Below are 27,644 nucleotides of genomic sequence, written 5' to 3' on the forward strand. Positions count from 1 at the left end.
TTCCTAATATCGTGGTCCCATTTCAGGTTCGGTCTTCTTATAGGTCTCTTAATTTCTCGTGGGTACCATTTTTGTGGTCGATCAGTTGTCCGTTCTTCTTGCCAGGTGTCCTGGCCATTGTCCTTTGAGGCATTTGACTTTGATTGTGGATGGCATCTATTACCTGGGCCTTTTGTCGCATCCACTCTATTCTTTTACGGTATCTCTTGGTTATTTCCAGCATATCTCTTTCAATTGAGCGTTGTGCGACCTGCAGTTTCTTTATGATGTCCGTTTTAAATGTCCAGGTTTGACATGCTTATGTCATGACTGGTAGTACACATTGGTCGAGTATTTTCTTCTTTAGATAGAGTGGCATTCTAGATTTGAATGTTATTGCGTTTCTTCCATAAGTACTTCATGCTAACTTAGTTATTCTTCTGTTGATTTCCGGTAATATAGATCCAGAGCTGTGTATTAGCTGTCCCAAATATATATATTCTTATATTTCTTCTACTATTTCCAGTGATGTGTTATTTACTAGAATGTCTTTTCTGTCACCAGTTCGTTGTACATTACTTTAGTTTTTGTTAAATTCATTTTGAGACCTACTTTATTGCTGGCTGTATTTAGTTCGTTAATTTGTGCTTGTGGTTCTTCAGGACTATTGGCAATTAGGACTATGTCGTCAACGAATCTTAGATTGTTGAAATATTCTCCATTTATTTTTAATCCTTTGTTGGCCCAGTCCAGATGACGGAAGATTTCTTCTAATGTTGCTGTAAACAGTTTTGGAGATATCGCGTCAAAGGTTAGTATAAATAATCATTGTTATATGACAATGAATTATTTTATATACCTATTGTTTCTCTATATTTTGAGTGAACTATAAGATAAGAAATATTGAAAGAACCACGACTTCGTGTACAGTGTTTTATTTTTGAGAGAAAAATAATAGGGATTTTTACCTAATAAAAGCTAAACAAATTCATCGCTAGCTACTCTTTTCCAAGTGAATAGACCATAAGTTAAATTATATTGCTGTATTCATTTTGTTTACTGTCCTACTGTGTGACATAATAGCTTATTTTATCGCCCATTGTTATGATTAGCGTTAAATGCGCATTCACTAGATAGTTATTTATATGGCCTGGACTGGATCTATGACAATGGAAACGAAGAGACTGTATAAATTGAAAAGATGGTTTTTCATCCGTACTTTGTCTATACAGATTGAGTCATAAATAAGTGTTGTCTATGAGGGTTTTTACGTGAAAATATATATATAATTTTTAGTTTACAGTTGGGGGTTGGAACCTTTGGTGTTACAACAGCAAAATAAATCACTTTATCACCACAATACACCAAACCATTTTTGCTTTTACACTGGACGCCTTTCTTGTAAACATTTTTTAATTAAAATAGTTTACAAGAAGTTAAGTTTGCTCAAAATTTAAGCGAAAATTCAACATTTTTTTGAAAGTCTCAAAGTAAAATATCTCGGTTATTTTGGATTTATTTAAAAAACGGTAAAGAAAAAATATGTTTCGTTTATCGAACTCTACCAGCTCTGAAAATATTTGCACTAATTTCAGACTCACCCTGTATATTTCGTCCCCTAGAAAGGTTAAAAAGAAAAAAGAAATTTAAGAAAAGTTTATTTTCCTTTAATATTCTATTTTTTTATTGCGTATGCTGCTTTGGATGTTAAATCACTGAAGAACATTTTGGAGGATATTTCTAGAAGAGATTTCTGTGTTTTTTATTAATATGAAAAGATAGACGTATTAATTTTTTCTATTAGAAGTAACGATTATAGTAGTATATAAATAGTAGATGATAGCAAAAAGGAAGACTTTTTGATGATAGCAACAAGACAGTTTCTTCTTTTTTCTCTATCAAATTTATTATGATAAATTTATCGGTTTCTGCTATAAGTTATGTACGCATTTGTATGCGTCATTATAATACCAATGTCTATAATAATCCCGTTAAGCGATCTTAAACCAAAGGATGATTTCAGAGTATTTGACATTAAAATTGGAACTTACGGAATAAAAATATGGGAAATGGTGAAAGCCTCATGGTTTGGTGTCGCAAATACTTTTGGTCATTTACTGTAGTAGAAGAATTGGCCTGATATATCTGTTTTCTGGAACACGAGGGTTTTCTTTTATATTTTGCATGTAGAGGCAGAAAATAACAGTAGATAACTTTTAAATACTATTTTTTTTTCGAAGTATTCTCTACGAAGAGAAATGCATTTTTGCATTAGTTGGAACCAGTTCTGAAAGCAGTTATTCCGCTCGCTTGTTGGTACCTTCAAAGTTGCGTTTTTGAAGGCGCTGACTGCATCTTCTGGGGACTGGAATCTTTGACCACGCAGTTCATTCTTAATTTGTGAAAAAGTAAAAAAGTCGTTAATACTTAGGTCTGGACTTTTTTTGCTTTAAAAACATAATAATAATTATTTTTGAAGCTGTGTGGGAACTTGTATTTTCTTTGAGGAATGGTTTTGGATTTACTTGCGGCAAACAAACAGATATGTACCAATCGTCAGTAACAGTTTTTTGATCTTGCAGAGGAATTGTTGCCATATGACCCGCTTTTGAGACAAATGTCGCCACCATTTTTTTGGAAACACTTCGAGAAAACTTCGGATAACTTTCGTCTGTTTTGGTTCATCTTGGAACACCCAAACAGCCGATTGACGTTTATTTTCGGGTTCATAAGGGTAGATCCAGGATTTATCACCACTGATAATATTGTACCACTGGTAATATTTTGAGTTTCCTGAATTAAACCGGTGTAGAGTTTTTTGAAACCAATTGCTTTCTGTTCTTCCATCAACAGATGCGGCATACAGAAATTATTTTTCTGTATTTTTTTTAATTAAGGTCTTTGAAATGTCCAATCATGCTTCATTTTCACGATATGTGGCATTTCAATCTTCTTGAATCAGCTTATGTACAGCATCGAAGTTTTTCTGGGTACCGTTGTTGGTGGACCTGTTTTTGAACAAGTTTAGATTGGAAAGTGCCCATAAGGACTATGCAAATACTATTTGCTGCTATTACAACGGCCGCTCTCCAAAGCTTTGGATAATTTCGGAGTGGTTCGGCTTTTTCCGGAATTAGGTCGCCATATATTATTTATTCAAATTTATTATTATTTTCTTTTAATTGTTTAAATAAAATAGAGTGTGTTGCATAAGATACTTTATTTTATACAGGGTGAGTCTTAAATAAGTGCAAATATTTTCAGGGCCCGTAGATCTCGATAAAAGAAACATATTTTCTCTTTACCATTTTTCAGATAAGTCCAAAATAACCTAATTATTTAAGTTTGAAAATTTTAAAAAAATATTTATTTTTTTAAAAAAATTTTGAGAGCCACCGAATTTTTTCTGTATTTGCATTCCTTTTATTGCCGTAACCATAGAGTAAAGCCGTAACTATGGTAATTCTCTGATATTTACCATAGTTAAGAAATTATACCGTGAAAAAATTTGCGATGAACAGGCAGTTCTAAAAAGTTTGCGAAAAATATACAAGGAAATTTAAAAGAAAATGCACGAATTTCAACATCTTTTTTTAGCGTAAAAAACCCATATACGTGTTCGTGGGGTCGAAATATACCACCCTGAAAATATTTGCACTTATTTAAGACTACCACGATTAAGATGCTACGATCCACGATGATTTTTGCAGTTCACAGTTCGCACAGCTTTTTAGGTTTTTATTGCCACTTTTTCACAATTATAACAGATTTGAGTACATAAAATTTAAATTAAACTCACAAGATAGCAATAATTTGAAAACGGACGCATTAAACTCTTCGGTATTTTATAATTATTACAAGATTACAAGATTTTATAATTTTTGAAGATTCTGACTTTGACAACAGAAAATTATTTCTGTTCTTGTTTACGGTTGTTCTTAGCAACCGCTATAGCAGCGCCATACAACGTATGCACTCCTAAACAATTATAAGTTTTGGCGGCAAGCATTCCAATCCAAACTTGTTTCCTTTATCTATGATATGACAGTTAATTTTGACATTTGATAAAGTTGACAGAGAACTCTGGTATAAAGCTTCATTCAGAACCACCCAATTAGTGGAATAAATTAGTGGTTTCAATAATTACACTTTATACTTTTTAGTTTACGATCATTCACAATGTCTAAAAAACACAATTAAAATTAATAAAATAACAGCTTGCAGCAATCTGTTGTATCCATAGAGAAAGCATAATATTTACCTTATAAAACAATAAACATTTTGATTTCTAACCAAAATTTTTTTGACGGGTGATAATCAAAGGTCAAAATGACATTCCTCGCAAATTTTGAAGTATAATTAGTGGAAAATTCAAAAGTTTGTTAACTTTTTCCACTAATTGAGAATTACTACCACTAATTATGACGTTCTGAATGCTTACATTAAAATTAGGTGAACAAACTTTTACGCTATTTGAAACCACTAATTTATTCTACTAATTGCGAGGTTCTGAATGAAGCTTTAGGCCTTATTTTCTGCTAGATCTTCACATGGGAATATGTCTTCGAAATCACAATATTCTGTTCTTTTTAACAATAACTGGAAAATTGATTCTTATCGATTGCACATTCCTAAATAAACTACAAACTTCTACAAGCTTCTCAACAAACACAATTTAACATCGTATTTTAAGATGTAACGTAAACACGATTTTACGTTGGAAAAACCCATGTTGGTGTACCAAGCGTATTGTCTGTTGAGGCATGACAGGCGTTGAGATAATTACACCGTTAAATAAAAATAAATAACAACATACAACCTTCACCGTTAGTTGTGTATTACGCAAAAGAACAAGAACAAAATTAATAGCATATCATAACGGATTTCTTTCTACCTGGACCGCTAATTGAATTAAAACATCCTGATTGGTCTGATTCGAGATAACGTTTTAATGAGAGATGCACCAAGTACCTAGTACGAGAAACTCAATAAACCAGGAAGTACTTTATTTTAGTAATTTTATTTTTTAGTTATTTATTAGTCTAATCTGGTAATAATATTCTCTTTTATTAGACAACATTGTACAGAAGATGTTTTGATAAACAAACATGTATAAAAGCTGGACTGACTAACCATCTATATTTCATATCAATTAAACCCTTAGTTACGTAATCGAGGGCGCGATTTTTAAATTCATGGTTACCTACCATGGAAATATTCGGCGCTGGGCTGACTAACTGGAATTACAGTTTCACGCAGGGGATTCGGGAGGTAGCTCTGCTGTAAAAATGCTAGTTGCCGCATTTATTTATTTATTTCCTGACATTATCATTCGTTTTGACACTTTAGTTTTGTATATTACGAGTTTTTGGGTTAAATAAATAGTGTTGTAATACTTTCAGCTTAAAAATGTTTACTACCAGACCTTGCAGTCGAACATTGTCCTCTTTTAGTGCGAAGTGTAAAGATACCTATACAGGGTGGCGCACCTCATTCACCTCGGTTGATTATACGAAAACGAAAAGATGATTTAGAAACAAAATATTTTATGGGTATATGTGGGAAGGCAATGTGCATAATTTAAAATTATTTTGAAATATACGGGGTGTGTCAGAACTAAGATCCATACCAAAGTTAATTTTTTTCTTATGGAACACCCGGTATTTTATTTCATTTTTGGATTCTTGGACATAAAATAAGGCATTTATTATAAGGGTTTAATATGTTTAAAAGCTTTGGTTTTTCAGATATTTAGAGGTATTTAAACATGCATGCTATAATAAAAAAGATTGTCGATACCCTGTACATTACTTTTCAGAATTAATTCTTTGCTGCTGACTTTTAAGCCAAAGAAATAAACTTTACTGAAAAATTTGATTGCTTCGTTTAATGTATACAGGGGTATCAAAAATTGCTGGTCTATTTTAAATATTTATTTTACGTAAAAACTTCGTTCCGGGATGAACCAAAACCGACGAAAGTTATCGGTTCTCGAAGTGTTACCAAAAAGATGGTGGCAGCATTTTTTTCAAAAGCGGGTCATGTAGCAACAATTCTTCTGCAAGATCAAAGAACTGTTACTGCTGATTGGTAGATATCTATTTGTTTGCCGGAAGTAATTGCTGAGTTTGGAAAAACCAACCCTTAACGACGAATGACGATTCACACAAATTCAACGAGACTAGACTACCTGACTCGCTGTCCAATTTAGGTACCTTTTACCGTTTATATTTTGCAATAATTTGTGTTTGACCTTGGAAATTTGCCCTTTGATTCTTAGATACGTTAGAAATATATAAATTAGTGTGATGAGGCTGATCACGTGTATGCATAATTCTTGAGGTCTTAAGCTTGATTTTCATGCATCCGTTATCCGACGATACGATGATACGGTATTAATTTTATTGGTTGATTTTAAAGACTTCGATTGTTAACCGTTTCTAACCAATCAACGTGTTTCAATTCAACCAATAAAATTAATATCGTATCATCGTATCGTCGGACAACGGATGCATGAAAATCAATCTTTATTCAGTTGCAGTATTTTAGTTTTTTATTGTGCATTCATTATACGGCATAAAGTACTTGATGAGGTTTAATTAAATAGAATAGAAAGATTGATATTATGCCGAGATTTTGACAACAGCAATGTGGCTCGTTCCATAAAACAAATCAAACGCAAAACAGTACAGAGAATCTTTAACCGTAAACCAGGCCATCTTTTTAATGCAGCAGTACTGCCATTTCAGGGATGGGTAAATTGTATACTTTTATTTCATTCATTTACTATGCATTTGCTATGTAATAAATACGAGTGTAATTTTTAGTGAGGACGATGATTAATTATTGTTAAATAAATATAGTGCTACATAGCTATAGCTAGAATATTTTTTGGCAAATGTTTTTTTTTTGCTTAAGTGTTGCAAACACGCAGTTATTGCATTTTGAAAATGAAGTGGGAAATTGTTTCTATAAATATAATTAATTTTCTATGTACTTTAAAAGACAAAAAAAAATAATCGAAAGACTCTATAGTTATGGTGTAACAGTGTTGGTTATGTTTGAAATATATTTAGACCTCAATATACAGGGTCCGGCAATAGTGCGTTGGGCATCTATAGCTCTTATAATAAAAAGTAGAAATTTTGTTTAAGTGCAAACATAAAGTATGTATTAGGATGTATTTCAGGAAAATATTTAACCTCGACAGGGTGGCTCAACAAAGTGTGAGTGGATAAGAATGATTTTTTTATATGGAACACCCAGTATATTATTGCATTTTTGGCTTCCTTTTTGATTACTAGACATTATCCAAAGATATTATTTAATTTGTTTAAATAGTTTCAAAGATATTAATAAATAAGTAAAAAAAATATTTTTCAGTTTTTTTTTCAAAAAATTATTAAAAATAGAAGAAATATCCTGAAATAAAAAATCAAAACTATATTAGGTATTTACTGCAGCGGTCTGTACTTACACAACCACAGAATATACACCATACAGAAGCGACAAAGAGCTTTGAAAAGCATTGGTCAAATGGGAACTAATTGCGTGACGTCACGTTTGACATCCGTGCGTCTTGAACAGCATTTCACACTGAAAGAAAATTGTTAGATTTTAATAGAAAACGATGAAAGGCAGGTTTATTTAATTTTTAAAAACTAGAGGGATTTAAATCAGTATTTTTATTTAGAATTAAAAATAAATAAATAATTATGAAATATATTTTTTAGTCTTTTATGCATAATATCTAGAAATAATTATACCTGCGGTCGTGAATTTTTTTTTGGTGTATAATTCTGTGACGTCACGTTTGACAGTTAACCAGCATTACCCCCTCCTAAAAATTTTGAAGCAAATCTCTTTGTCGCTTCTGTATGGTGTATATTTTGTGACACAACGGCATCACTGACAATTTTTTACCACACTGCAATCTAACATTTGTTTAAACAAATTTAAATATTACAAAAACTATTAATGTTAGGTATATAACATTATACCGTATGATCGAATAAAAACGGCGTCAGCGATGGCTATGAAATGAAGATCGCTGTCATTTTATATGTAAATTTATATAGGAAATGCCATCGATCGTCATTTCCAAGCCAACTGGACGCCGTTTTTATTCGATCATACGGTATATAAAAAAGTTATGGAATTTTACGCAAAATCTAAAAATAAAATAAAACATAGGGTGTTGCATTAAAAAAAACATATGTTATATTCGCCACACTTTTTTGAAGCACCCTGTATACTCTATAATAATTTTAAAATGTGTATCTTAACCTTCCCTATAACTTTTGTATTTAAAACTTTTTTGTAAACCTCGAAACAAATGAGGTAAAGGACTTTACTCTATCGTTGACTCACCCTGTACATTCCATTCTACAGTGAAGAAACAAGATACTTTAAAAATAAAAAAAAAATACTTTTACTTTTTAAAATTAAGAGTTCTATCGAAATATATACAGTATGTCCCCGGATTGTCTTTACAAGAGGATTTTTTTATTATTGACATTTTGAAAAAAATGCATTCTTCATAAAAAAAAATTCTTGTTCTAAAACGGTTAATCCCGTTTATATTTTTTCAAATTTCCATACCTTTTTAGATAAATTAAAAAAAAATACATGAAAATATAGTTGAGAATGAAGTCCTGAAAATCCTTGTTTCCAAAAGTTGCTAGATCATAACATTTGTTAAGCATACGGTTATTCGCAATTACATTATTATTATTACATTATTATGTTACACAAAGTCTATTTTCAAAATGGTTTTAATATAGGCTTAGGAATGTTTCATAGTTACGTGCTTCTAGGCCCAACCAATTTCACAAACATCGGACAGTCACAGTCAGTACCTTACGGAACACAATAGGGTCGTAAATTACAATCAATGATCCAGGTAAATATTTCGGTTCAAATTCTCGACACTGTCGTCACCGGAAGAGTACTTTCTAATTCATAGAAATACAATACCACCGAATATTATAAACTGAATATAGAGGGACATCATTTTAAGCGTCTCACTCAATTTACAATTTTCTTGTTTTTGCTTTTTAAAATTAGTAGGAAGATTTTCGCCATTAATTTTTAGTTAATTTCAAAAATATAGAGGGTAAGTCTTAAATAAGTGCAAATATTTTCAGGGCTGGTAGATCTCGATAAAAAAACATATTGTTACGGATTCCGTGGGTACACTAATTTAAAATCACACATATTTTCTCTTTTACTGTTTTTTTTTAAATAAGTCAAAAATAACCGAGATACTAGTATTTTACTTTAAAAATTTAAAAAAAAATATATATATATATATTTTCGCCTAAATTTTGAGAACCACTGGATCTTTCGGGGTTTTCTTTTGTGTAAATTTAATCCACTATCTATGTATGGTGTACCTATTTTATGTTTTTAACTAAAAATTAAATAAAATCCAGAAAAGTTTTCAAAAAGTTCCAAATTTAAAAAAAAAATCGCGAAAAAAACCATACACATTTAAACCTTAAACCTTAAATATTTCCACTTATTTAAGACTCACCCTGTAGAGTTTAGTATACTTTATACTTACCGTTTTCGATACACAGTAGATTTAAGAATGAAATCTTTAAGAATCATCTTAGTCTTAAGTGTTTCACTCAATTAAAAAAAAATTTCTGGGTCCTATTTTATGGTATCACAGATTATACAGATTATAAACTTTGTTTTTTCTTTATTGTTTTTCGTGGTTCCAATTTTCGGAATCGGGCACTAGTTAGGTTACTAGTTTGCGCACATGACACGCCCACTTATGGCCTCTAAAATTGTGCACAGCGCCTGACCGGCACAGTTATTAGAGAGATATCGGAAAACCGAATAGCGTCATGCAGTATTTACAACGTCATGCAGTATTTACAACACCCGCTAATAACGTTACCGCCTGACGTAATTTGCGGATCAATTACACCAAGCGCTATTTCTAAATAACATTTAAAAATTGCTTAAATGGGCATGTGCGGGTATTTGACAACCGGGGCCGGCCGGCGCGGCTAGATCTTTTATTTTAGGTTATGTTTGAGTTGTTTTGAATTATTACTTTAGTTTTATTAGGTAATTTGATATTTAAGTAGCTGGGATTAGTTTTAATTAAATAAATATGGCCCAAAATATGGATTCCACCTCTTCCAATATTAAAGAACCTATAAAGAGGCTTATGTTTACAGCAGATGACGACTTAGCCCTTCTAAGAGAATTTGTTGCTTGTTGCCCTAAACCCACTGGCAGACGTTGAACAATAAAGCACTGGAAATAAGCACTTTAGCCCTTTAGTTTTAAAATACCTAGTAAACAAAACAATTTCAAAGTTTTAAATTCAAAGTTAGGTTAAGTTTAAATAGCGGACGCGACGCGAACAGAATTCTTTCCGATCCGATAACTCTAAATGAAGAGAGATAAGATTTTTATCTGTATACATATAGTATACCTAATCTGTGATGGTACTAAAAAGATATTTTTTTTTATCTGTAACTTTTTTAAATGATCAATTTTGACGCCATCTTAAATTTTTTAATTGGACCCCCACATATTTTAGCATCGTTCGGTAGACAATTGTTAGCTAATTTCAAAAATATAATATACCTAGTTTAATATACTTCGCACTTTTTGCACCGTTTTTGATATACAGTGGATTTAAGAATTTTCTTCTTTTACAATCATCTTAAGTGTCTCACCCAATTTAAAATTTTCCTGTTTCCTATTTTAAGATAGTAAAAAGATATTTTAATGTAACTTTACGCAAGGATGTCTATTTTCTTTTGAAATGACGCCATCTTGATTTTTTTTAAATGGAAAGCTTCGTTTGGTAGACAATTTTTAGTATATTTTTGAAATTGTTAAAAATTATGTGCCGAACCATGTTAAAATATGTGGGAGTTTCCATTAAAAAAAATTAAGATGGCGTCGTATCTGTCAAAATCGACGTTTAAAAAAATCAGCTAGAAAATCGGCATCCTCGCTAAAAATTACATTAGAAAATATTCCTAACTTTAAAAATGAAACAGGAAAATTGCAAAACGATTGAGCCACTTAAAACGATGCTTACCCTTGCTCATTTTAGTGGTAGATAGAGCAGAGGTGCAAGCTCACAGAAAACTTAAGTCTTTTTTTTATTTAAATCATTTTAATAACTTAAGTCATTTGATTTTAAGTCATTTTTCGAAAGCTGACTTAAGATTTAAAATTGATTGACTGAAAATGATTTCTGATTTAAATCTTTATTCCGTAATAGAACAGACTTTAAGTCATTAAAATGATTTAAATCGTTTTGTAAAAGGCTTAAGTCAGATTTTTGTATATTTTTATGATACATTTTTAACAGCAGCATTTCTTTTTAAACTGGTAATACAAGAAAATTATTAACATTTAAAAAAAGGTACTTAAATTGAATTTTGGTTGTCTTGACTAGGGATCGGCAAGACAAGAAATCTTGTCTCAGTAAGCAATTTCTTGTCTTGTCTTGAAATATTTTCAAGAATTAAAAAAATAATCTTGTCTTGACCATTTCTTGAGAGTTGATTTCTTGTCTTGATTCAAGAAATCTTCAAATTTCTTGATATCTTGACAAAAGGGGCACCCCCTGTTTAAAAGTCGAGATGATATTGGTTAATGTGATGTTTATTCTTTATGCGTAAAATCGAGGGTCAGCATTTAATTTTCAAAAAATTCAAAAACTTTGTGCTCATTATACTACAGTAACCAAAATCATCAGATTTACATAATTTTGTTAATTATTATTATCTAACATTAAAATGAGTGATTGTGATGGTTCGTTGAGCAGCAAATCTGAGCCATTCGTAATTGAATCTGGTTACTACCACCTCAGACACCTGGACGTTTTTTAGAAGTTTAATTAGTAATTTTGACAGTAGTGACGGTGATAATACTACTACAGATAAAAACAGTCAAAACAATGATAAAAGCTACTCTACTTCAGTGGCGTACATTAAAATGTATTATTTTTTTATTTTAAAAGTTTTTGCGTTAATTCAAAAAGTCTGTATGCCACTAAAGTAGACCCGCTTTGCAAAGTTTTTTTTAATTCTAATATCGTAGGCCATAACATATCCAAAAAATTATAAAAAAAACATTTAAAAATTAAAAAATTATTAGCCATTAACAAAGGTTCCAATTTAATTTGGCCCACGGTATGCCAACTTTGGACATCCGACTTTGGACGTACTTATGTCAACTTTGGACATTGGACATCCGACAAAGTATATCAAGTCTTCGAACTTAGTACTTAGCATATGACCTAGTTCATCTCTACGAGAAATCCATTTTTCCATCCACTTGCTTCGTTTTTTTAGTTTTTGTTTATTGGCGATAAATACATACGCTATGACACAAGCTATAGCGCGTCTTCTACGATTTTTATTCATTTTTACTCACTGAGTACAAATATGCCGAGTAAATCTAAGACCACTGGTTAAATCTTTCAGGACTTCCAAAAGATCGCGAGCCAGATCAAATCTGTTATAAAACGTCAAATTTTGTCCATTAACAACACGGGCTATAAAGTCGGGGAACTAAATTCGAGCTCAAAAATGACGAGAGTTTTGGTATGTGCCGAGCCTAGTTCGCCGACACAATTCGGACGGATCAAATCGGTCCAACTTATGTTAATGTATGGGGGGCTATTTAGTTACAGTGTTCTACCTCTGGTTTCAACTCCGCCTTTTTTTTTCTTTTTCTTTAAAGTGCAATAAAGGCATTTGTTATTATTCTTATTTTGAATTGACTTAGTCCAGGTAAAACCATAATACATTATGCCAGTTCCTTGTACATATTTAAATTGGTCTTGTTAAACTTCAATTGTTAAATTTTACGTACTTATAGATAATATTCTCATTATTCTCGCAATGTCGTTGGTTTTATATAATTTTATGACATAGGATCTTTTTGTGTGTTCCTAGGAAGTAAGAAATCGACAATTTGCAGGTAATTTGGCTCGGTTTATTTTATTATAAATTTTATATACAGGTGGTCCTTAGTCCACTTCAAAAGAACTTCAAGAGCAATTTCACTAGTCCTAAAAAGTAACAAAATAGACGTTCGGCATTTAACGTTTTATGTAAAACTGGCTAGGTATTTTTACACAAATGAAGAAGGAAATTAAAGATAAAGGATTATACTATATCCGTATTGTAGTACATGTTTAGACAACTTCATTATCTTTAAGATATTGATGGTCAAATATCAACAAAATATTCCTTATGTTTGGACTAAATTTTCTCGGAAATAAAGATATAATTTAAAATTCTCTTACAATACGGAATATGGTTTTGCAACAAATTGCTCGCTATTTTATGGCAAATGCTGAAGCTCTGTCTTAATAAATAAACCTTAATCAACAACAAAACAATATTAAGTTAACAAACAATACAGTTTTTTCGTCGAAAAATTAATAGACATGAAATAAAATTCAAATGATTAATTCGACGCGAATGAAGTCGCGAGTACATGCTAGTCACAATAGATATTTGCGGTTTGCATCTTGTCTAAATATGAGACTCACTCCTGCCATCTACAAAATTATTACCTACTAGCATGTACCCGCGACTTCGTTCGCGTCGAATTAATCATTTGTAATGGTGATGATAAAGCAAAGCAAGAATTTCCAATAACATACAAACTGGATAAAATTTTCTCACATTTATGTCAGCATGAGAAAAAACAATACGGCGATATTATTATATAACTTGATAATATTTGAGGGGTAGTTTCATCTCGTTGGAATTTTACATTCGTAAAATCCGTTTGCCAAAAATAAGCTTTTTACGTCAAGCAGTTTAAGCAGAATCGTGGTTAATCAATTACCCAACTTTTTGGAACACCCTGTATGATTTATAAAAAATCAAAATATGTAAAAAAAATAAATTATGCGTGTCCAAGCGTTTTCCCGAAAGACTAACCGTTTTTTAAATAACAAATATTGTAATATTTGAGGGGCGTTTTCGCCCTCTTGGAATTTGAGATTCGAGAAACCCCTCCTTATCGAACCTCTACATCCCACAGTCAATCCGTTTGCCAAAAATCAGGTTGAAACATCAAGCAGTTTAAGCAGAATCGTGATTAATCAATGGTCATATTTTATGAAACACCTTGTATAGATTTTTAAAAAATCTTAAAATATATAAAACAGTAAAATAAAATATACGTATTTAAGAGTTTTTCCGAAAAACTCACCGGTTTTTAAATAAAAAATATTCTAATTGAGAGGTGATTTCACCCCCTTAGAATTCGAGTTTCAAAAAATCCGTTCGTATCGAACCTCTACACCCTAAAATCAATCCGTTTTCCAAAAATCAGCTTTTTACGTCAAGCGCTTTAAGCAGGACCGTGATTAATCAATGACCAGATTTTCGAAACACCCTGTATACATTTTTAAAAATCTTAAAATATGTAAAAAAAAACAAAATAAAATATACGTGTTTAAGCGTTTTTTCGGTAACTTGGCCGTTTTTCAAATAAGAAATATTATTAATAATTATATTAAATTAATTATTATATTTGAGGGGTGGGTTCACCACCTTGGAACTGGAATTTCGAAAAATCCCTTCTTATCGAACCTCTACACCTTAGAATCAACCTGTATGCCAAAATTGAGCTTCTTACGTTGAGTGGTTTGAACAGGGTCGTGATTAATCAGTGAGTCAGTCACTTAAGGATTTTATATATTAGTATAGATTCTTGTCTATAACTATGGGTATTTTTTCATTGAACATTAATAATTTTTAAGTACAATAGAAAAAAATGTATTTGACTATATTAATTAAATACCTATTTCCAACATACCCAACCCTGGGGTATCACCGAGCAGACCAACGTCTATGCCGTCGTCACAGTCTTATCTAGAACCGGGCGGTACTTACAACAGTAAGCAGGCAGCCGGTACTCGGTACATCGGAACGGGGCAATTACAATTCGTCCATCGGTACGTAGGTACTTCTCTCTCTGTCTCTCTCCCTCGTTCCTCGATGACGTAACGCACGTAAACAGTATTGCACGAGTACTCTTCGTCGTCGTTGGTCCCCATTCGCCTGTTCGACACGCGCGCAGGTGGTACTGGCCGGAACGGCGTTGCCAGTTGTCCTACCCCTCGGTACCCGCGCTCAGTACGACAAACGTCACATCGTCGCCGCCGGTACTTCGAGCAACCACCGACGACAATTTGAAATTTCGAAAACGTTATTATAATTCGCGTTACACTTTTTGCCAATGTGTATAAGTAGTTCGGATTTGTACGTACCGGATAGTGAATCGTTTTAGTTTTTATTTATTTATCGTCGAGAATGAAGTGGAAATAATTGTATAAAAAATATAGTTTGTTTGATACTGTGAATTTTGTGCGATATTAAAGGGATTAATGTTGAAGAGGTCATGCTCAAATTTGGAATATAATGGAAAACTCGAAGGAAGACCCAAAAGATAAACCACCGGTAAGTTTATGACCAAATGACAATGTCAAATTAAGAAAATTTTTGACAGTGATCTATATTCCGTCCAAGGGGATGATTCCTGACAGTGACAGTTGTGTCTGTCGTTTCATTTCACAGGCAAATAGTAGTTTCTGTAATTTTTTGAATGTAGTCTGTCGAAACCTTCCCTGAATCTTTGGGCAGACTTTATTTATTAATATTACAGGTGTGCCAGTTTTGTTTTGGTTTGGTCTGGGTAGAATATTTTATTTTGATTAAGTGTGGTTCAAATATACCTTTAAATATAAACTACTCAAAACAATTATCGCATATTATCTACAAAAATATCAATTTGAAAGACTGTGAATTCCCTGATTTACAATTTTAAATAGTATGGATACTGTGAAGGGAAATTCGATACAATTAGCCTACCTGTAATTTTTAGTCGGCCGACTATTTAGTTGCAAAAGTGAAAACAATACATACTTATGTCGATCAGCCGACTATTTGATTGCATCTAAGCGTGGCTCCATAAGGCATTGTGTAATTGGTTACAAATATGCAACTAAATAGTCGGCCGATTAATAATTTTCAATGGCAATGTAATCAAATATATTGGGCCGATCGGATTCATAAGAATGTATTGTTTGCCACTTTTGCAACTAAATAGACGGCCGACTAAAAATTACATGACAGTACACTACCGAAAAAAAAACTCACAAGAGAAAGACAGGAAAATGCATGCTTCGTTTGGAAATATGTAATAATAACTTTTATTCAAATATGCGATAATTGTTTTGAGTAGTGTCTTTTATCATTTAGAAAGACTATTGACTAAGGTATTTCAGAGGCTATATGATGTTTTTTTTATCATATGATATTTACTACCTTGTAAAATTAACATTTCCAAAATCTGTGCTTAAATGAGAGTATTGCATTTGAACAAGGAAACTTGGTATAATTATTAAAATTAATTCATCATCATCATCATCATTTTCAGCTTATTCAACCATTTCCAATTATGGTGTAGCCTCCCTCACATATTTAGATACTCTTTGTAGTTGGGACCATTGCTGTATATTGTTGGCAATGCAGGCCCAAGTTATCCCTACGAATTTCCTTATGTCATGGTCTCATCTCAAGTTTGGTCTTCCTCTAGGTCTCTTGATTCCTCGTGGGTACCATGCTGTAATTTTTCTGGTGCATTTGTAGTCTGTCCTTCTTGCCAGGTGTCCTGCCCATTGCCATTTGAGGGATTTGATTCTGTGGATGACATCTATTACCTGGGTATTTTGTCGTATCCACTCTATTCTTTTACGGTCTCTCTTGGTTATTCCCGGCATATTTCGTTCCATGGAGCGTTGTGCGATCTGCAGTTTTCTTATAATGTCCGTTTGAAGTGTCTAGGTTTCGCATGCATAGGTCCATGACTGGTAGTACACATTGGTCGAATGTTCTCTTCTTTAGATAAAAAATAATAATAATTATTAATTAATTGTAAAAAAGAAATGATTTTAATGATTTTTAACCCCCCTCCATAGAGAGAAATCAAACATTTCTTAAATATAACTAAACAAAATACGATTAATAATAAAAGACACAAAATTATCATGTTGAGTCCATGGATCCTGAAGCCACTCCTTTCAATAATAACAGTCACTTTGTTATAGTTTGGGTTGTTAATCTTAGCAATTCATTGTGTGAACATCTTTTCCATCCAACAACATTCGGATCATCATCCAAACATTCGGATGAGTCTGCGATAGACAAAACTCCTTTTTCCCTCCGATGTGATTGCTTGTGTTAGACTTTAGAATTTAAAGCTCTTCTCTCATTTTCTTTTTGATATGTAGCTGCATTTTATTGAGCATTTCTTTAGAATAAATTTCTCATTCTGATAGTCAATCCCGGGCTTGATATAGGAGGTTCTAATCCCGGGATTTAGTATGTAATCGTACAAAATATACTTTTTTGGAACTAGTTACAAAAATGTGTTACGTCTTCTAACCAATGATGGGCAGTATTTTGAAATTGGCACCCGGTATACTGAAATTTGGGTAAATACCCAAGGTCTTGCACCCGGTATATACCCAATGGGTAAACCGAGGGTATATTGAAATTGGGTAAATACCATTATTTTTAATTAATACCATTATTAGTAATTTATACCATTATTTATTTATTTAAAGTATTTACTCTAACAAATTTCTACAATTTGTTGTTAAATTCCGCATTAAACAAAAAAATTGGCGCCGGGAGGCCCATACTAAAATAGGTTAATAAAAAGTTGGTAGGCAGTTCTTTTAGTTTCAAAGTAAAGGAATTTTTTCAATTTTTTTTATCTCAAAAACTGCGACTTTGACTGATTTTGATTATTACAAATTTTGTTGCAAATATCATTCCTAATCTTAAATTGAAAACCGCGTTTCGTTAGCTACTGTAATTTTGGAGTTACGATGTTTTTAAATTTTGAACCCCCTCCCATACCCCCTTAGCAACCTCCCACCCCCACCAAAAACTAGTGGCCAGATTCTCGGGTGCCACAGTATTTTTGTGCCAAATTTGGTTAAAATCGGTTTAGCGGTTTTTGAGTTATCGTGTTACAAACAGACAGACAGACACCATGAAAATATTTTGTATTTATGACCCAAATAACTCATTTTGAGTGAAATTAAAAAAACTTTTTTTTGCCGATCTTAATAGCCTACCATACCTGTTGGTATGGTCGGCTAAAAAGGAAACATCTAAGAATAAATGGTCAGAAAACCACCAGTTATTCGACGAATGCACAGCAGAGTGCACAATAGTTACTTAATATTTTCTATCAAAAGCACGATAGCATAATGCCCACGGTGCAATAAAGGTTAATATCGTAATGTTATAAGGGAATTCCCCGACGACCGCATAGTAAACCCCGTAAACCATCCAAAAGGAAGACACCAGTTTATACCGGGAATATATCTACAATATACCTCAGTTGGTGTATAATAAGGTGAGCCAAAAAAAAACTATCCTATGGAATTTATGGGGTTTCCCTAATAACCGAGAAAAAAATATCCCCGGAAGGCAGGATTTTTACCTCAATTTTAAAAGGTGTCGGTGAACATTCAAAGTTTTCCATTCCAAAGTACCATAACTTTGAAACGGTTTATGATAAAAAAAACATCGCGGATTCTTGTAGAGCCATAAAATTTTCTAAAAAAACAATTCCCACATTCTATCCAGTCTTCTATTGGTGAATCAGTGTATTCTTCTCCACAAGTTGGATAGGTCACACTTTGCGGAAATCTGATAGTAATATAGCGAGATCAGCGTTGGAGTGGAATCCCCAAGGAAAAAGAAAGCAAGGACGACCTGCTCAAACATGGAGACGTTCCATACTGGATGAGCTTCAACACTATTATAACCTATATATGAGGTAACAGTCCGCGTATATTGGACAAAAGTACGCGCGGATTTTTGCCCCACAGGTATGAGAGAGTTTGAAAAATTCTCGCCTATGCTATGTGTTATGCCATTGGAGTATATCGCACAACTCTAAATATACCAAAGATACTCTAGACCACATTGTATTAAAAAAAACTTTAGAAATAAGCTTACAGGATGTTAAACTAGCTAATGTAAAAATTACATGCCAACGTTTTAAAAACGTAACTTATATACCTCATGGTATATAAGTTATCCTATCATATTAGGCCTATCTCTACGGCTGCGTTTGAAAACACACTGATGACGGTGACTAAAAAACTAAAAATCGGTTGACACACGCGTAGGTTTAAGCGGTGTTGACAAATTGTAGTTATTTTTTCCTTAGTTTTCAATTAGAACTGCCCGTGCGTACCCCGTGCGTACTTTTGCTCCATTCTACTCTATTTTCCAGTTTCGCAAGGGAATAAAGTCTGAATTAAAAATTGAAGTCCAATTTCACAACGTCTCTTTAGTTAAATATTAAGATGTCTGTCCTTAAAAATTACCATAAAATTAAAATCCATTGTAGTAAATTATCAAGATATCTAGCTAAGAAAAATACTGTTTCGACCTTTGATTTTTTATGTCGTTTGTCGTCAAACGTAATTCAAATATACTTAAAAAATCGGTGTATATTATTATTATTAAAGAAATATTTAAACATTTTCGTTTTTATTTGTACCGCTAACTTTTTTCCTTCAATTTTGTACTTAATTTTAGAAAGTACAATAATAAGATTTTTATAAATGAAATTTTCGAAATATTGGAAACAGGATATTATAATTCATTTTTATAACTTTTTGACCAGTTTTCCAAAAAATAATTTTATTTTGAAAACTGATTTATAATAGAATAGAATTGCACAATATATTTATCCAATAGTTATGCAATAATTGTGATTTCAGCTAATTTTATATTTAAAAAAATACAAATATAATAGAAAAATTGTTCGCCAATTAGAATATTGCTATTCGGATATAACTTCTGGAAATACCACCACAAATAAAACACTTAGAAACCAAATACGAGTATTTATAGAATATAGAAACCAAGAAAACGATTTTTTCTGCTATTGTTGCTCTTCTAAGCATATTTGTCTAAATCAATAAAATGTGTACTTGTAAGGTGATATTGCATAATATGTATTTAATGTAAATTCATTCCAAACTCTAATCGACGATGGCAATTTTTCCGTTGCTTCTGTACTGGCATTGAAATTTGATTAACCGACACAATAGAAAATCTGTCTTTAAAGGGTTTATTGCACCCCTATGATTTAGTCAGAAGGCCATGCAATGTTTTGCTTTGCCTTTTTTGATGCCCCGTTTAAAAAAAACTCTACAGTTATTGGACTATTGCTAAAAATGTTAATATTATGAAAACATTTAACTACGCCACTGGATTCTGCTTAGAAAGTCCTATAAGAATTCGTTTTTTACCTTTTCATTAAGTTGTCGTGCTAGGAGTGCCATTGGAATTACATTTTCAAAATGACGGTTTTCTTGGAAACTAGATTAGATATATTTTTTTGAGGTAGCTATTGACCTGTTCCACACTGCGTCATTTATAGATCTATTGCTGAACGCTTCTGTTCTCTAGGTTATATTCTGCTGTATACCCTTTTAAAAGTCCGTCCATATAACTCAATGACTTCATTATACAGGGTGTCCCAGAAATAAGTGCAAGTATTTTAAGGGGTGGTAGATCTCGATAAAAGAAATGTATTTTCTCTTTATCGTTTTTCAAATAAGTCCAAAATAACGGAGATAACGGTAAATTTGCCATGCTGAATTGCTCCCACATGACTTCTTTGTTCGATTCTTCAATAATAATAAAACATCTATTGCAAACTTTATTGCTGTTCTCTCTTCTGTCTTTATTCCTACAAGAGGATGCAGTGGTCAGGTGAAATGATGACAAACTATACAGATTGTCCCAGAAATAAGAGCAAATATTTAAAGGGGTGGTAGATCTCGATAAAAGAAACATCTTTTCTCTTATCGTTTTATCGTTATAAATCCAAAATAACGGAGTTATTTTACTTTGAAAATTTCCAAAAAAAAATATTTTTTGCTAAAATTTTGAGAATTACTGGATTTTCTTTCTTGTAAATTTAATATAATACCTATGTTGCCATATTATCAAGAAATTATGTTTTTTAACTAAAAACTAAAAAAAAATCCAAAAAATTTTTCAAAAAATTTCGAATTTTCAAAATTTTTTTTTTCGCGAAAAAAATCTCGTAAGCTTGTTTCTGGAGTTGAACTATATTACCAGTTAAAATACTTGCACTTATTTCTGGGACACCCTGTATAAAACTGGACCTAAATGACTCGTGTACTTGGCAAACATTTGTTATTGGCATACAGGGTGTTCCATAATGACATGCTAATATGTAAGGAGGTGATTCTAAATATCTTAACTTTTGAGATACAGGGTGATAAAATTTTCTATTTTTTTTTCAAAACATCTCTGATGCTATATTTAAAACATGTCTTCGATGCAACAAAATGCTTATTTTGACATACAAATAAAATGTTTTATTTCTTAATTTTCTTTCAGCCGATACAGAAATGATTTCTACTTTAATTTTTTAAGCAAAAACTATGCGTCGGAACGAAAAAAATCAAGAGATAAAAATCTTTAGAAATGAATGGAGATTTTGAAAATAATTTTTATTTTAAGAGAAGTCAGGGGTGTACCACTTTTTTCTCCAAACATATTCAGTGGAAAACCCGTATGGACGGCACTGGTAGAAATAAATAAAATTCTTTTACACTAAAAGAAAAGGTATTTTGATGCGTAGAAGACGTGTATAAAGTTTCATAAAGATCTCTGTAATAAAATCAGGGTTATTTTAGAAAAAAAATTACTACCCTGTGTCTCAGAAATTAAGATGTTAAGGACATACATTCATAAGAAGTTTTTCTCTTAGAATAGGTCCAAGAATTACCCCCTAAGTATTAGTACGTCATTAAGGAACACTGTATACTTGCCATGTTGTGTGAGTGGTTTACCTGTGCAATTATTTGTCACTCTCGCGTCGTGCGAGCCGCAAGCTGGCCATTTCTGTTACATTTTTGTTAAGACAACAGGCTTACTACGCACGCGTAACACGACAAATAATCAAAACCGGTTCTGAAAAACTAACTTTTTATTTGCTAGTGATATTGAGAGTTTTTCTTATCCACTGTCTGGCTGCCGTCTAACAGTTTAAAAAAAATGTTGCTGTTAAAAATTTATCATAAAAATATATAAAATAAATAATTAAAATACAGGGTGGTCCGAATTGTATTCCGGAAACTCCGGCAGCATATTCTGCAGATAAAAATAAGTAAAAAAGTTCGTATAAATGTATGTCCTAAAACGCTTAGTTTCGGAGATACAGGGTGTAGAAGTTTCATTTTTATTTCGATTTTTTCCAAATAATTTCTGAAGTAACATTAATATTTGGATAAAAATTGGTGTCTTTTTGGGAGTTTTTTGACATGAGAAATTTGATTTTGATGTCAATATGACTCCTACTAGTAGATGGCGCCACCTACATATTTTTTAACTGGTTTCAAGAATAATAACTTTTTGTCCGTACTTGTATAAAATATGCGTAATAATGAGTAAAAAAATATACATTTACGACGTTTTTTACGCGAAAAAGGTCTCTTGGTAAAAATCGCTACGAGTAATGGTTTTCGAGATATGTATTTCGAATTGAAATTATCAATACCTGTCATCATTGACGTAAATTAAACATGTTGACTAAATAGTTATTAGACTGAAATCATAAATTTGAGATGTTTTTGGGCCAAAAGTTCAACAGAAACTGTTTTATCATCATTTTTTGCAGAAAAATTTATGATTAATTTAAAAATATAAAAATTTCCCGAATTTATTATTTCAGTGAAATAACTATCTAACTCAACGTGTTTATTTTTCGTCAATAATGACATGTATTGACTATTTCCATTCAAAATATCTTAAGAACGGTTGCTCGTAGCGATTTTTACAAAGAGATATTTTTTACGTAAAAAGTCACAGAGATGTATATTATTTCGCTCGGTAGTTTTATACAGGTATGGACAAAAAGTTATTACGCTTCAAAACAGTTAAAACACATGTATGTGGCGCCCTCTACTAGTAAGAGTCACATTGACATCAAAATCAAATTTCTCATGTCAAAAAACTGCCAGGTACCAATTTTCATCCAAATATTGACTTTACTTCAGAAATTATTTGGAAAAAATTCACAGTCCTTTACAAAGATGCAACCGGGGGGGCATTGAAAATGATGAATAAAAACGTAAAAATATGATTAGTGTTAATATGAGTGTATTACATACATATGTTTAAATAACGAACTTAACAAAAAACAACAGATTTAAAGATTCACTGAAAAAGTAGTAATGTTAACATTAAATAAAACATTATCAATAATAATTATGCGATCGCACCTATCCGTAAAACAAGCAAGCAAAAAAACCTCGAAAAAAACAAAATAACATACAAAACATCAGGTTAACATGATGACAGATCATGATCAATGACAGATAAAGAATTCTTACGGAAAGTTTACTTTCCGCACTTTACAATATAATTTTTTAACTGTTAAAGGCAAACCCCATTTAAACATAAAACTTTTTAATACCTACTACTGTATTTAAAAGACTTTTTTTTAAATTACTAAATTCTTAGTCACGCTTCTGTTTTTCTTAGCTGTTGATTAACAGGCCCACGTTTGCACCACAAGGCGATGCAGCAGACCACTAGGTAGATCGGTCGTAGAAATTTATGTTATACAACTTGTAGTCAATCTACACAAATATTATCAAAAACTTTTTTTCTTTTAAAATGTCTTCAGATTTTGTAAAAAGTATAAGTCAAAATCGCAAAACTTAAATTTGATATGAGTTTCTTAGTTTTTAACTAATATAGTGGCGAATTACAAAAATTCCTTTTCAATAAAATTTAATGAGTTAAATAAAATAATTTAATAAATTACTAGCTTTTTCTCGCGACTACGTTCGCGTTACACCTCGAATCCTTCATGCATTGATTTAAATGATTTTTTACTTCTTGTATGTTTTTTATTTTTCATCTTTTTTATTTATTAAGAGCACTAATACTCTAGAGGTTATTTTTTATTCTTTGAAGGATAATTGAGGAAGATATATTTCGTTATGATGTCACTAAATAAACCCTTGTATAAAATTTTATACTGTCTGGTTTATAATGTTATAGTATTGCATTTTCGTAGAGCAAACTTTCATTCCCTATTCTACTCTACTCTCTATCCTTCTCTATCTCTCCTTTATAATTAGGTGACTAAAAATACACTAAAATAATTAGAAAAAAAATCTTGTACTTATTTAGTAATTACGTCAATATTAATTAATTGACTTTCTAGTCTATTTTATTTTATGTACAAATATATTATTAAATTTTAATCTATGCATTAAGTAATAAAACACTTTGTGCCCTCTTATATTGTAAGAGGTTACGAAAAATAGTCCTGGTTTGGGGTGTATTCCAGAAAACAGTGTAAGGGGTGTAAATAAATTGTATAATCACTGTTCTTTATAATAAAAACTATAAAACATTTCTTATTTGTGAGATTAAAAAAACAAAACAATGCATTGGTTAAAATAAGTACATTCAATACATATGTATGTGTTATAACATAATATAGCCATTACTATTATACTATTATTATTAAAATAATATGTGTGTAACATATTTCTTTAACGAATTAAACTGTAACAGACATTTATATGCCCAGTATATTTTTGTTTAACAAACCAATCAGGAAAAATCTAAAACCTACCGTTATAGGAGGTATAAGATGATTAAACTTATATAATGACAACTACTTATCGGATAACAAATTAATTACTACTGTCAGCTAGTTCCGCTACTGTTTAGGCAGAATATACCTAGAGTACCTACACTTACCTATGATGTAGGTAGATTAAAGCTTATTTTGACTTTACCTCTCACTTCGGTGTCACAAGCTGAATTTTTCAGGGATGGAAGTACAGTACATGATATGGGGACCCTTATTCCGAAAGTAGTACAAAAAAAGACCGGGTAAAAGGGCACTATCATCAAAAATCGATATATTAATACCATCGTATAGAGAAAACAAATACTTATTTTTTGATCCAGTACACAATAAAGTCTTCGTAGGGAGTAATTTTTTATAATTATTTACAAAAAAACATTTCCATTAGCGCTTATGACCAAAAAAAACTTTAAACATGAATAATCATGTCAATCATGCGAAAATTTGGTTTAAAATAGAATTATTTTGAATATAACTTTCATTTAACGAAAAACGAAAGCCTAAATGAAAAAAAGAAACAATTTAAATGTTTCGATTATGTCTTGACAAGGTATCAAAGCAAACCCCATATTTTTTGCTTTTAAACTAATAAAGATATATCAATAAACAATTAGCGATGTAATGGTTTTTGCGCGCGCTGGCCGACTGCCGCCGCTGCGCCGAGATTTCCTATGCCCTTGTATATATGACGTCATGGTGTGGCAAATGTAGCATTTTAATTCGATTTGGGCTCCCTTATATAGGATAACAGAAACATTTTCAATGTTAAAATCGAAATAAAAATGAAACTTCTACACCCTGTATCTCTGAAACTAAGCATTTTAGGACATACATTTATACGAACTTTTTTGCGTATTTTTATCTGCAGAATATGTTGCCGAAGTTTCCGGAACACAGTTCGGACCACCCTGTATATAAAAAATATATAAAATAAAAATTAAAAGCATGTATTCATTCCATTGTGAAAAAAAGAGAAATAATCTTTGCTGGTAACATTTATCTTCGGTTTCCTGTTGGGTATAGGTAGTGGCTGTTATTGCATTTATTCCTCAAACAAATCACCCCTGTAATGCGTATAATAAATAATTATAAAATCGCATAAGAAAAATATCTGTATGTGTACTCACCATAAATATGTCGTTCTTTCTGTTTTTTTAATTATAGTACTATAAAAACTTGAAGAATGCTTAAATGGCAAAAACTGCAGAAAAAAATCAAAACAGTAGAGTAAGGTCAGAATATCAAATTATGGCAACTTTTCAGGCACAACACGGGTACGAAATCTGTAAATGTGAGCTACATCTGTTTCTTAAAAGTTTCGAAAGATTTGTGACACCAATATCTTTATATTATAGCTTATGTAGCGAAACCATAATTTGGTAAAATGTTTCGAAACAAAAAGCGATTTATGTTACGAAACATAAGTATCAAAAATGTGACGAAACTGTTCCGCAATGTTTCTGAGCAGAGATTTTGTTTCGATTTTGTTTCTAAAAATGCTACTTGGGAGTGGATAGAATATCCCTTTAAGCGCAATACAATGAGTGGATAAAACTCTCTATTTGTATGTTTGTGGATAATAAATAAATATAAGTCCGCGCAACTCGTACTTATCCTCATATTTTTATACTCGCTCTAGGTCGATTCCAACTGCATTCGATACGTTGTTGTTACGTTTAAATACACTTTGGAATAGAACCAAATCATCGCAACAAAAACCGAGCGCGAGTACATCGACCGTCGCCGCCGTCCAGCTCGTAGATTAGTTCGAATTATTTCACTGGAGTGTTTATCGCCTCGTTTTATTATTCCTATATCCCAGTCGAGTTAGTTAATTTCTTCGGTGTGTGTGCGCGCCTCTGTGCGCGTTTCACGGACGACAATTATTATTATTATTAGGAGCGTGCACGGTGTCGCAGGAAAACGAACGGTACGGATGGAGACCCGGCAACGCCGCCGTGGCGACCGGCCCGAGCGCCGCTGATTGCACTTCCTGCCGACGACGACGGTCGCGGTGACGTCACCGTTATGACGTCCGAAGGTGGCGAAGAAGCCGATGATTTGGCGCAGGTATACAGGGTGTCCCTATATTAAGAATATTCACGTATTTTTGTAATCAAAATAACTTCGTTGGACATAATTTACCACTATACAAAAGTGCTTCGTTTTTTCCGATCAAACTACTGTGGTACATGCTGCTACGAGCAAGGGAAACCAACTTGGTCATATCTGCTGATGTCGACTTTTCACTCGACGAGCTACCACTGGAAATTTATTTGTACAGGGTGAGTCTTAAATAAGTGCAAATATTTTTAGGGGCAGTATATTTCGACTCCAGACACACGATTAGGTTTTTCGCGATTTTTTTTTGGAAAATTCGGAATTTTTTGAGAAAATTTTTGGAACTTTTTAGTTTAAAAAACATAATTTCTTGATAATATGGCAACATAGGTAGTAGATTAAATTTCCAAAATAGAAAACCCAGAAAAGATCCAGTGGTTCTTAAAATTTAAGCAAAAAACCTTTTTTTTCGAAATTTTCAAAGCAAAAAAAATCGGTTATTTCGGACTTATTTGAAAAACGGTAAAGAGAACATATGTTTCTTTTATCGAGATCTACCAGCCCTAAAGATATTTGCACTTATTTAAGACTCATCCTGTATAAAATCGCATTGCGCATCTCTGCTAAGGTGCGTACGAGACGAGCGCGAGACAAGCCTTTGACGAGAGAGTGACTAGCGCGAGACCAGCACGAGACTGCTTCAATCCATCATTTGATAGACACCTACCACGAGCCAAGCAAGTTATTGTATAATAACTAGAGATGAACAAGAAATTGCAAACTGCGATTCAATCGCAACGATTTTAAAATCGCATGTTACGGTTGTGATTTTCAATTTAGGCAACCAGTAT

General features: G+C 32.2%; 1 protein-coding gene across 3 annotated transcripts in view; it reads left to right on the forward strand.

Annotated features, from left to right (window-relative positions):
- The window catches only part of LOC115888292 (neurogenic protein mastermind), a 206,404-nt gene that overhangs the window by 83,422 nt on the left and 95,338 nt on the right, over positions 1-27,644 (forward strand). The window contains exon 1 of one of the 3 annotated variants that reach the window (XM_030907970.1): positions 15,125-15,449. The exons of the other annotated variants lie outside the window; for them this stretch is intronic. Within the exon in view, the coding sequence (XP_030763830.1) occupies positions 15,411-15,449 (39 nt within the window). The 5' untranslated portion in view covers positions 15,125-15,410. Of the gene's footprint in view, positions 1-15,124; positions 15,450-27,644 lie in introns of those variants that run through there. 3 annotated transcript variants of the gene reach the window in all.

The sequence above is a fragment of the Sitophilus oryzae genome, unplaced genomic scaffold, assembly GCF_002938485.1.
Source record: "Sitophilus oryzae breed Bouriz unplaced genomic scaffold, Soryzae_2.0 scaffold_706_pilon_pilon, whole genome shotgun sequence".
Classification (NCBI taxonomy): Eukaryota; Metazoa; Arthropoda; class Insecta; order Coleoptera; family Curculionidae; genus Sitophilus; species Sitophilus oryzae.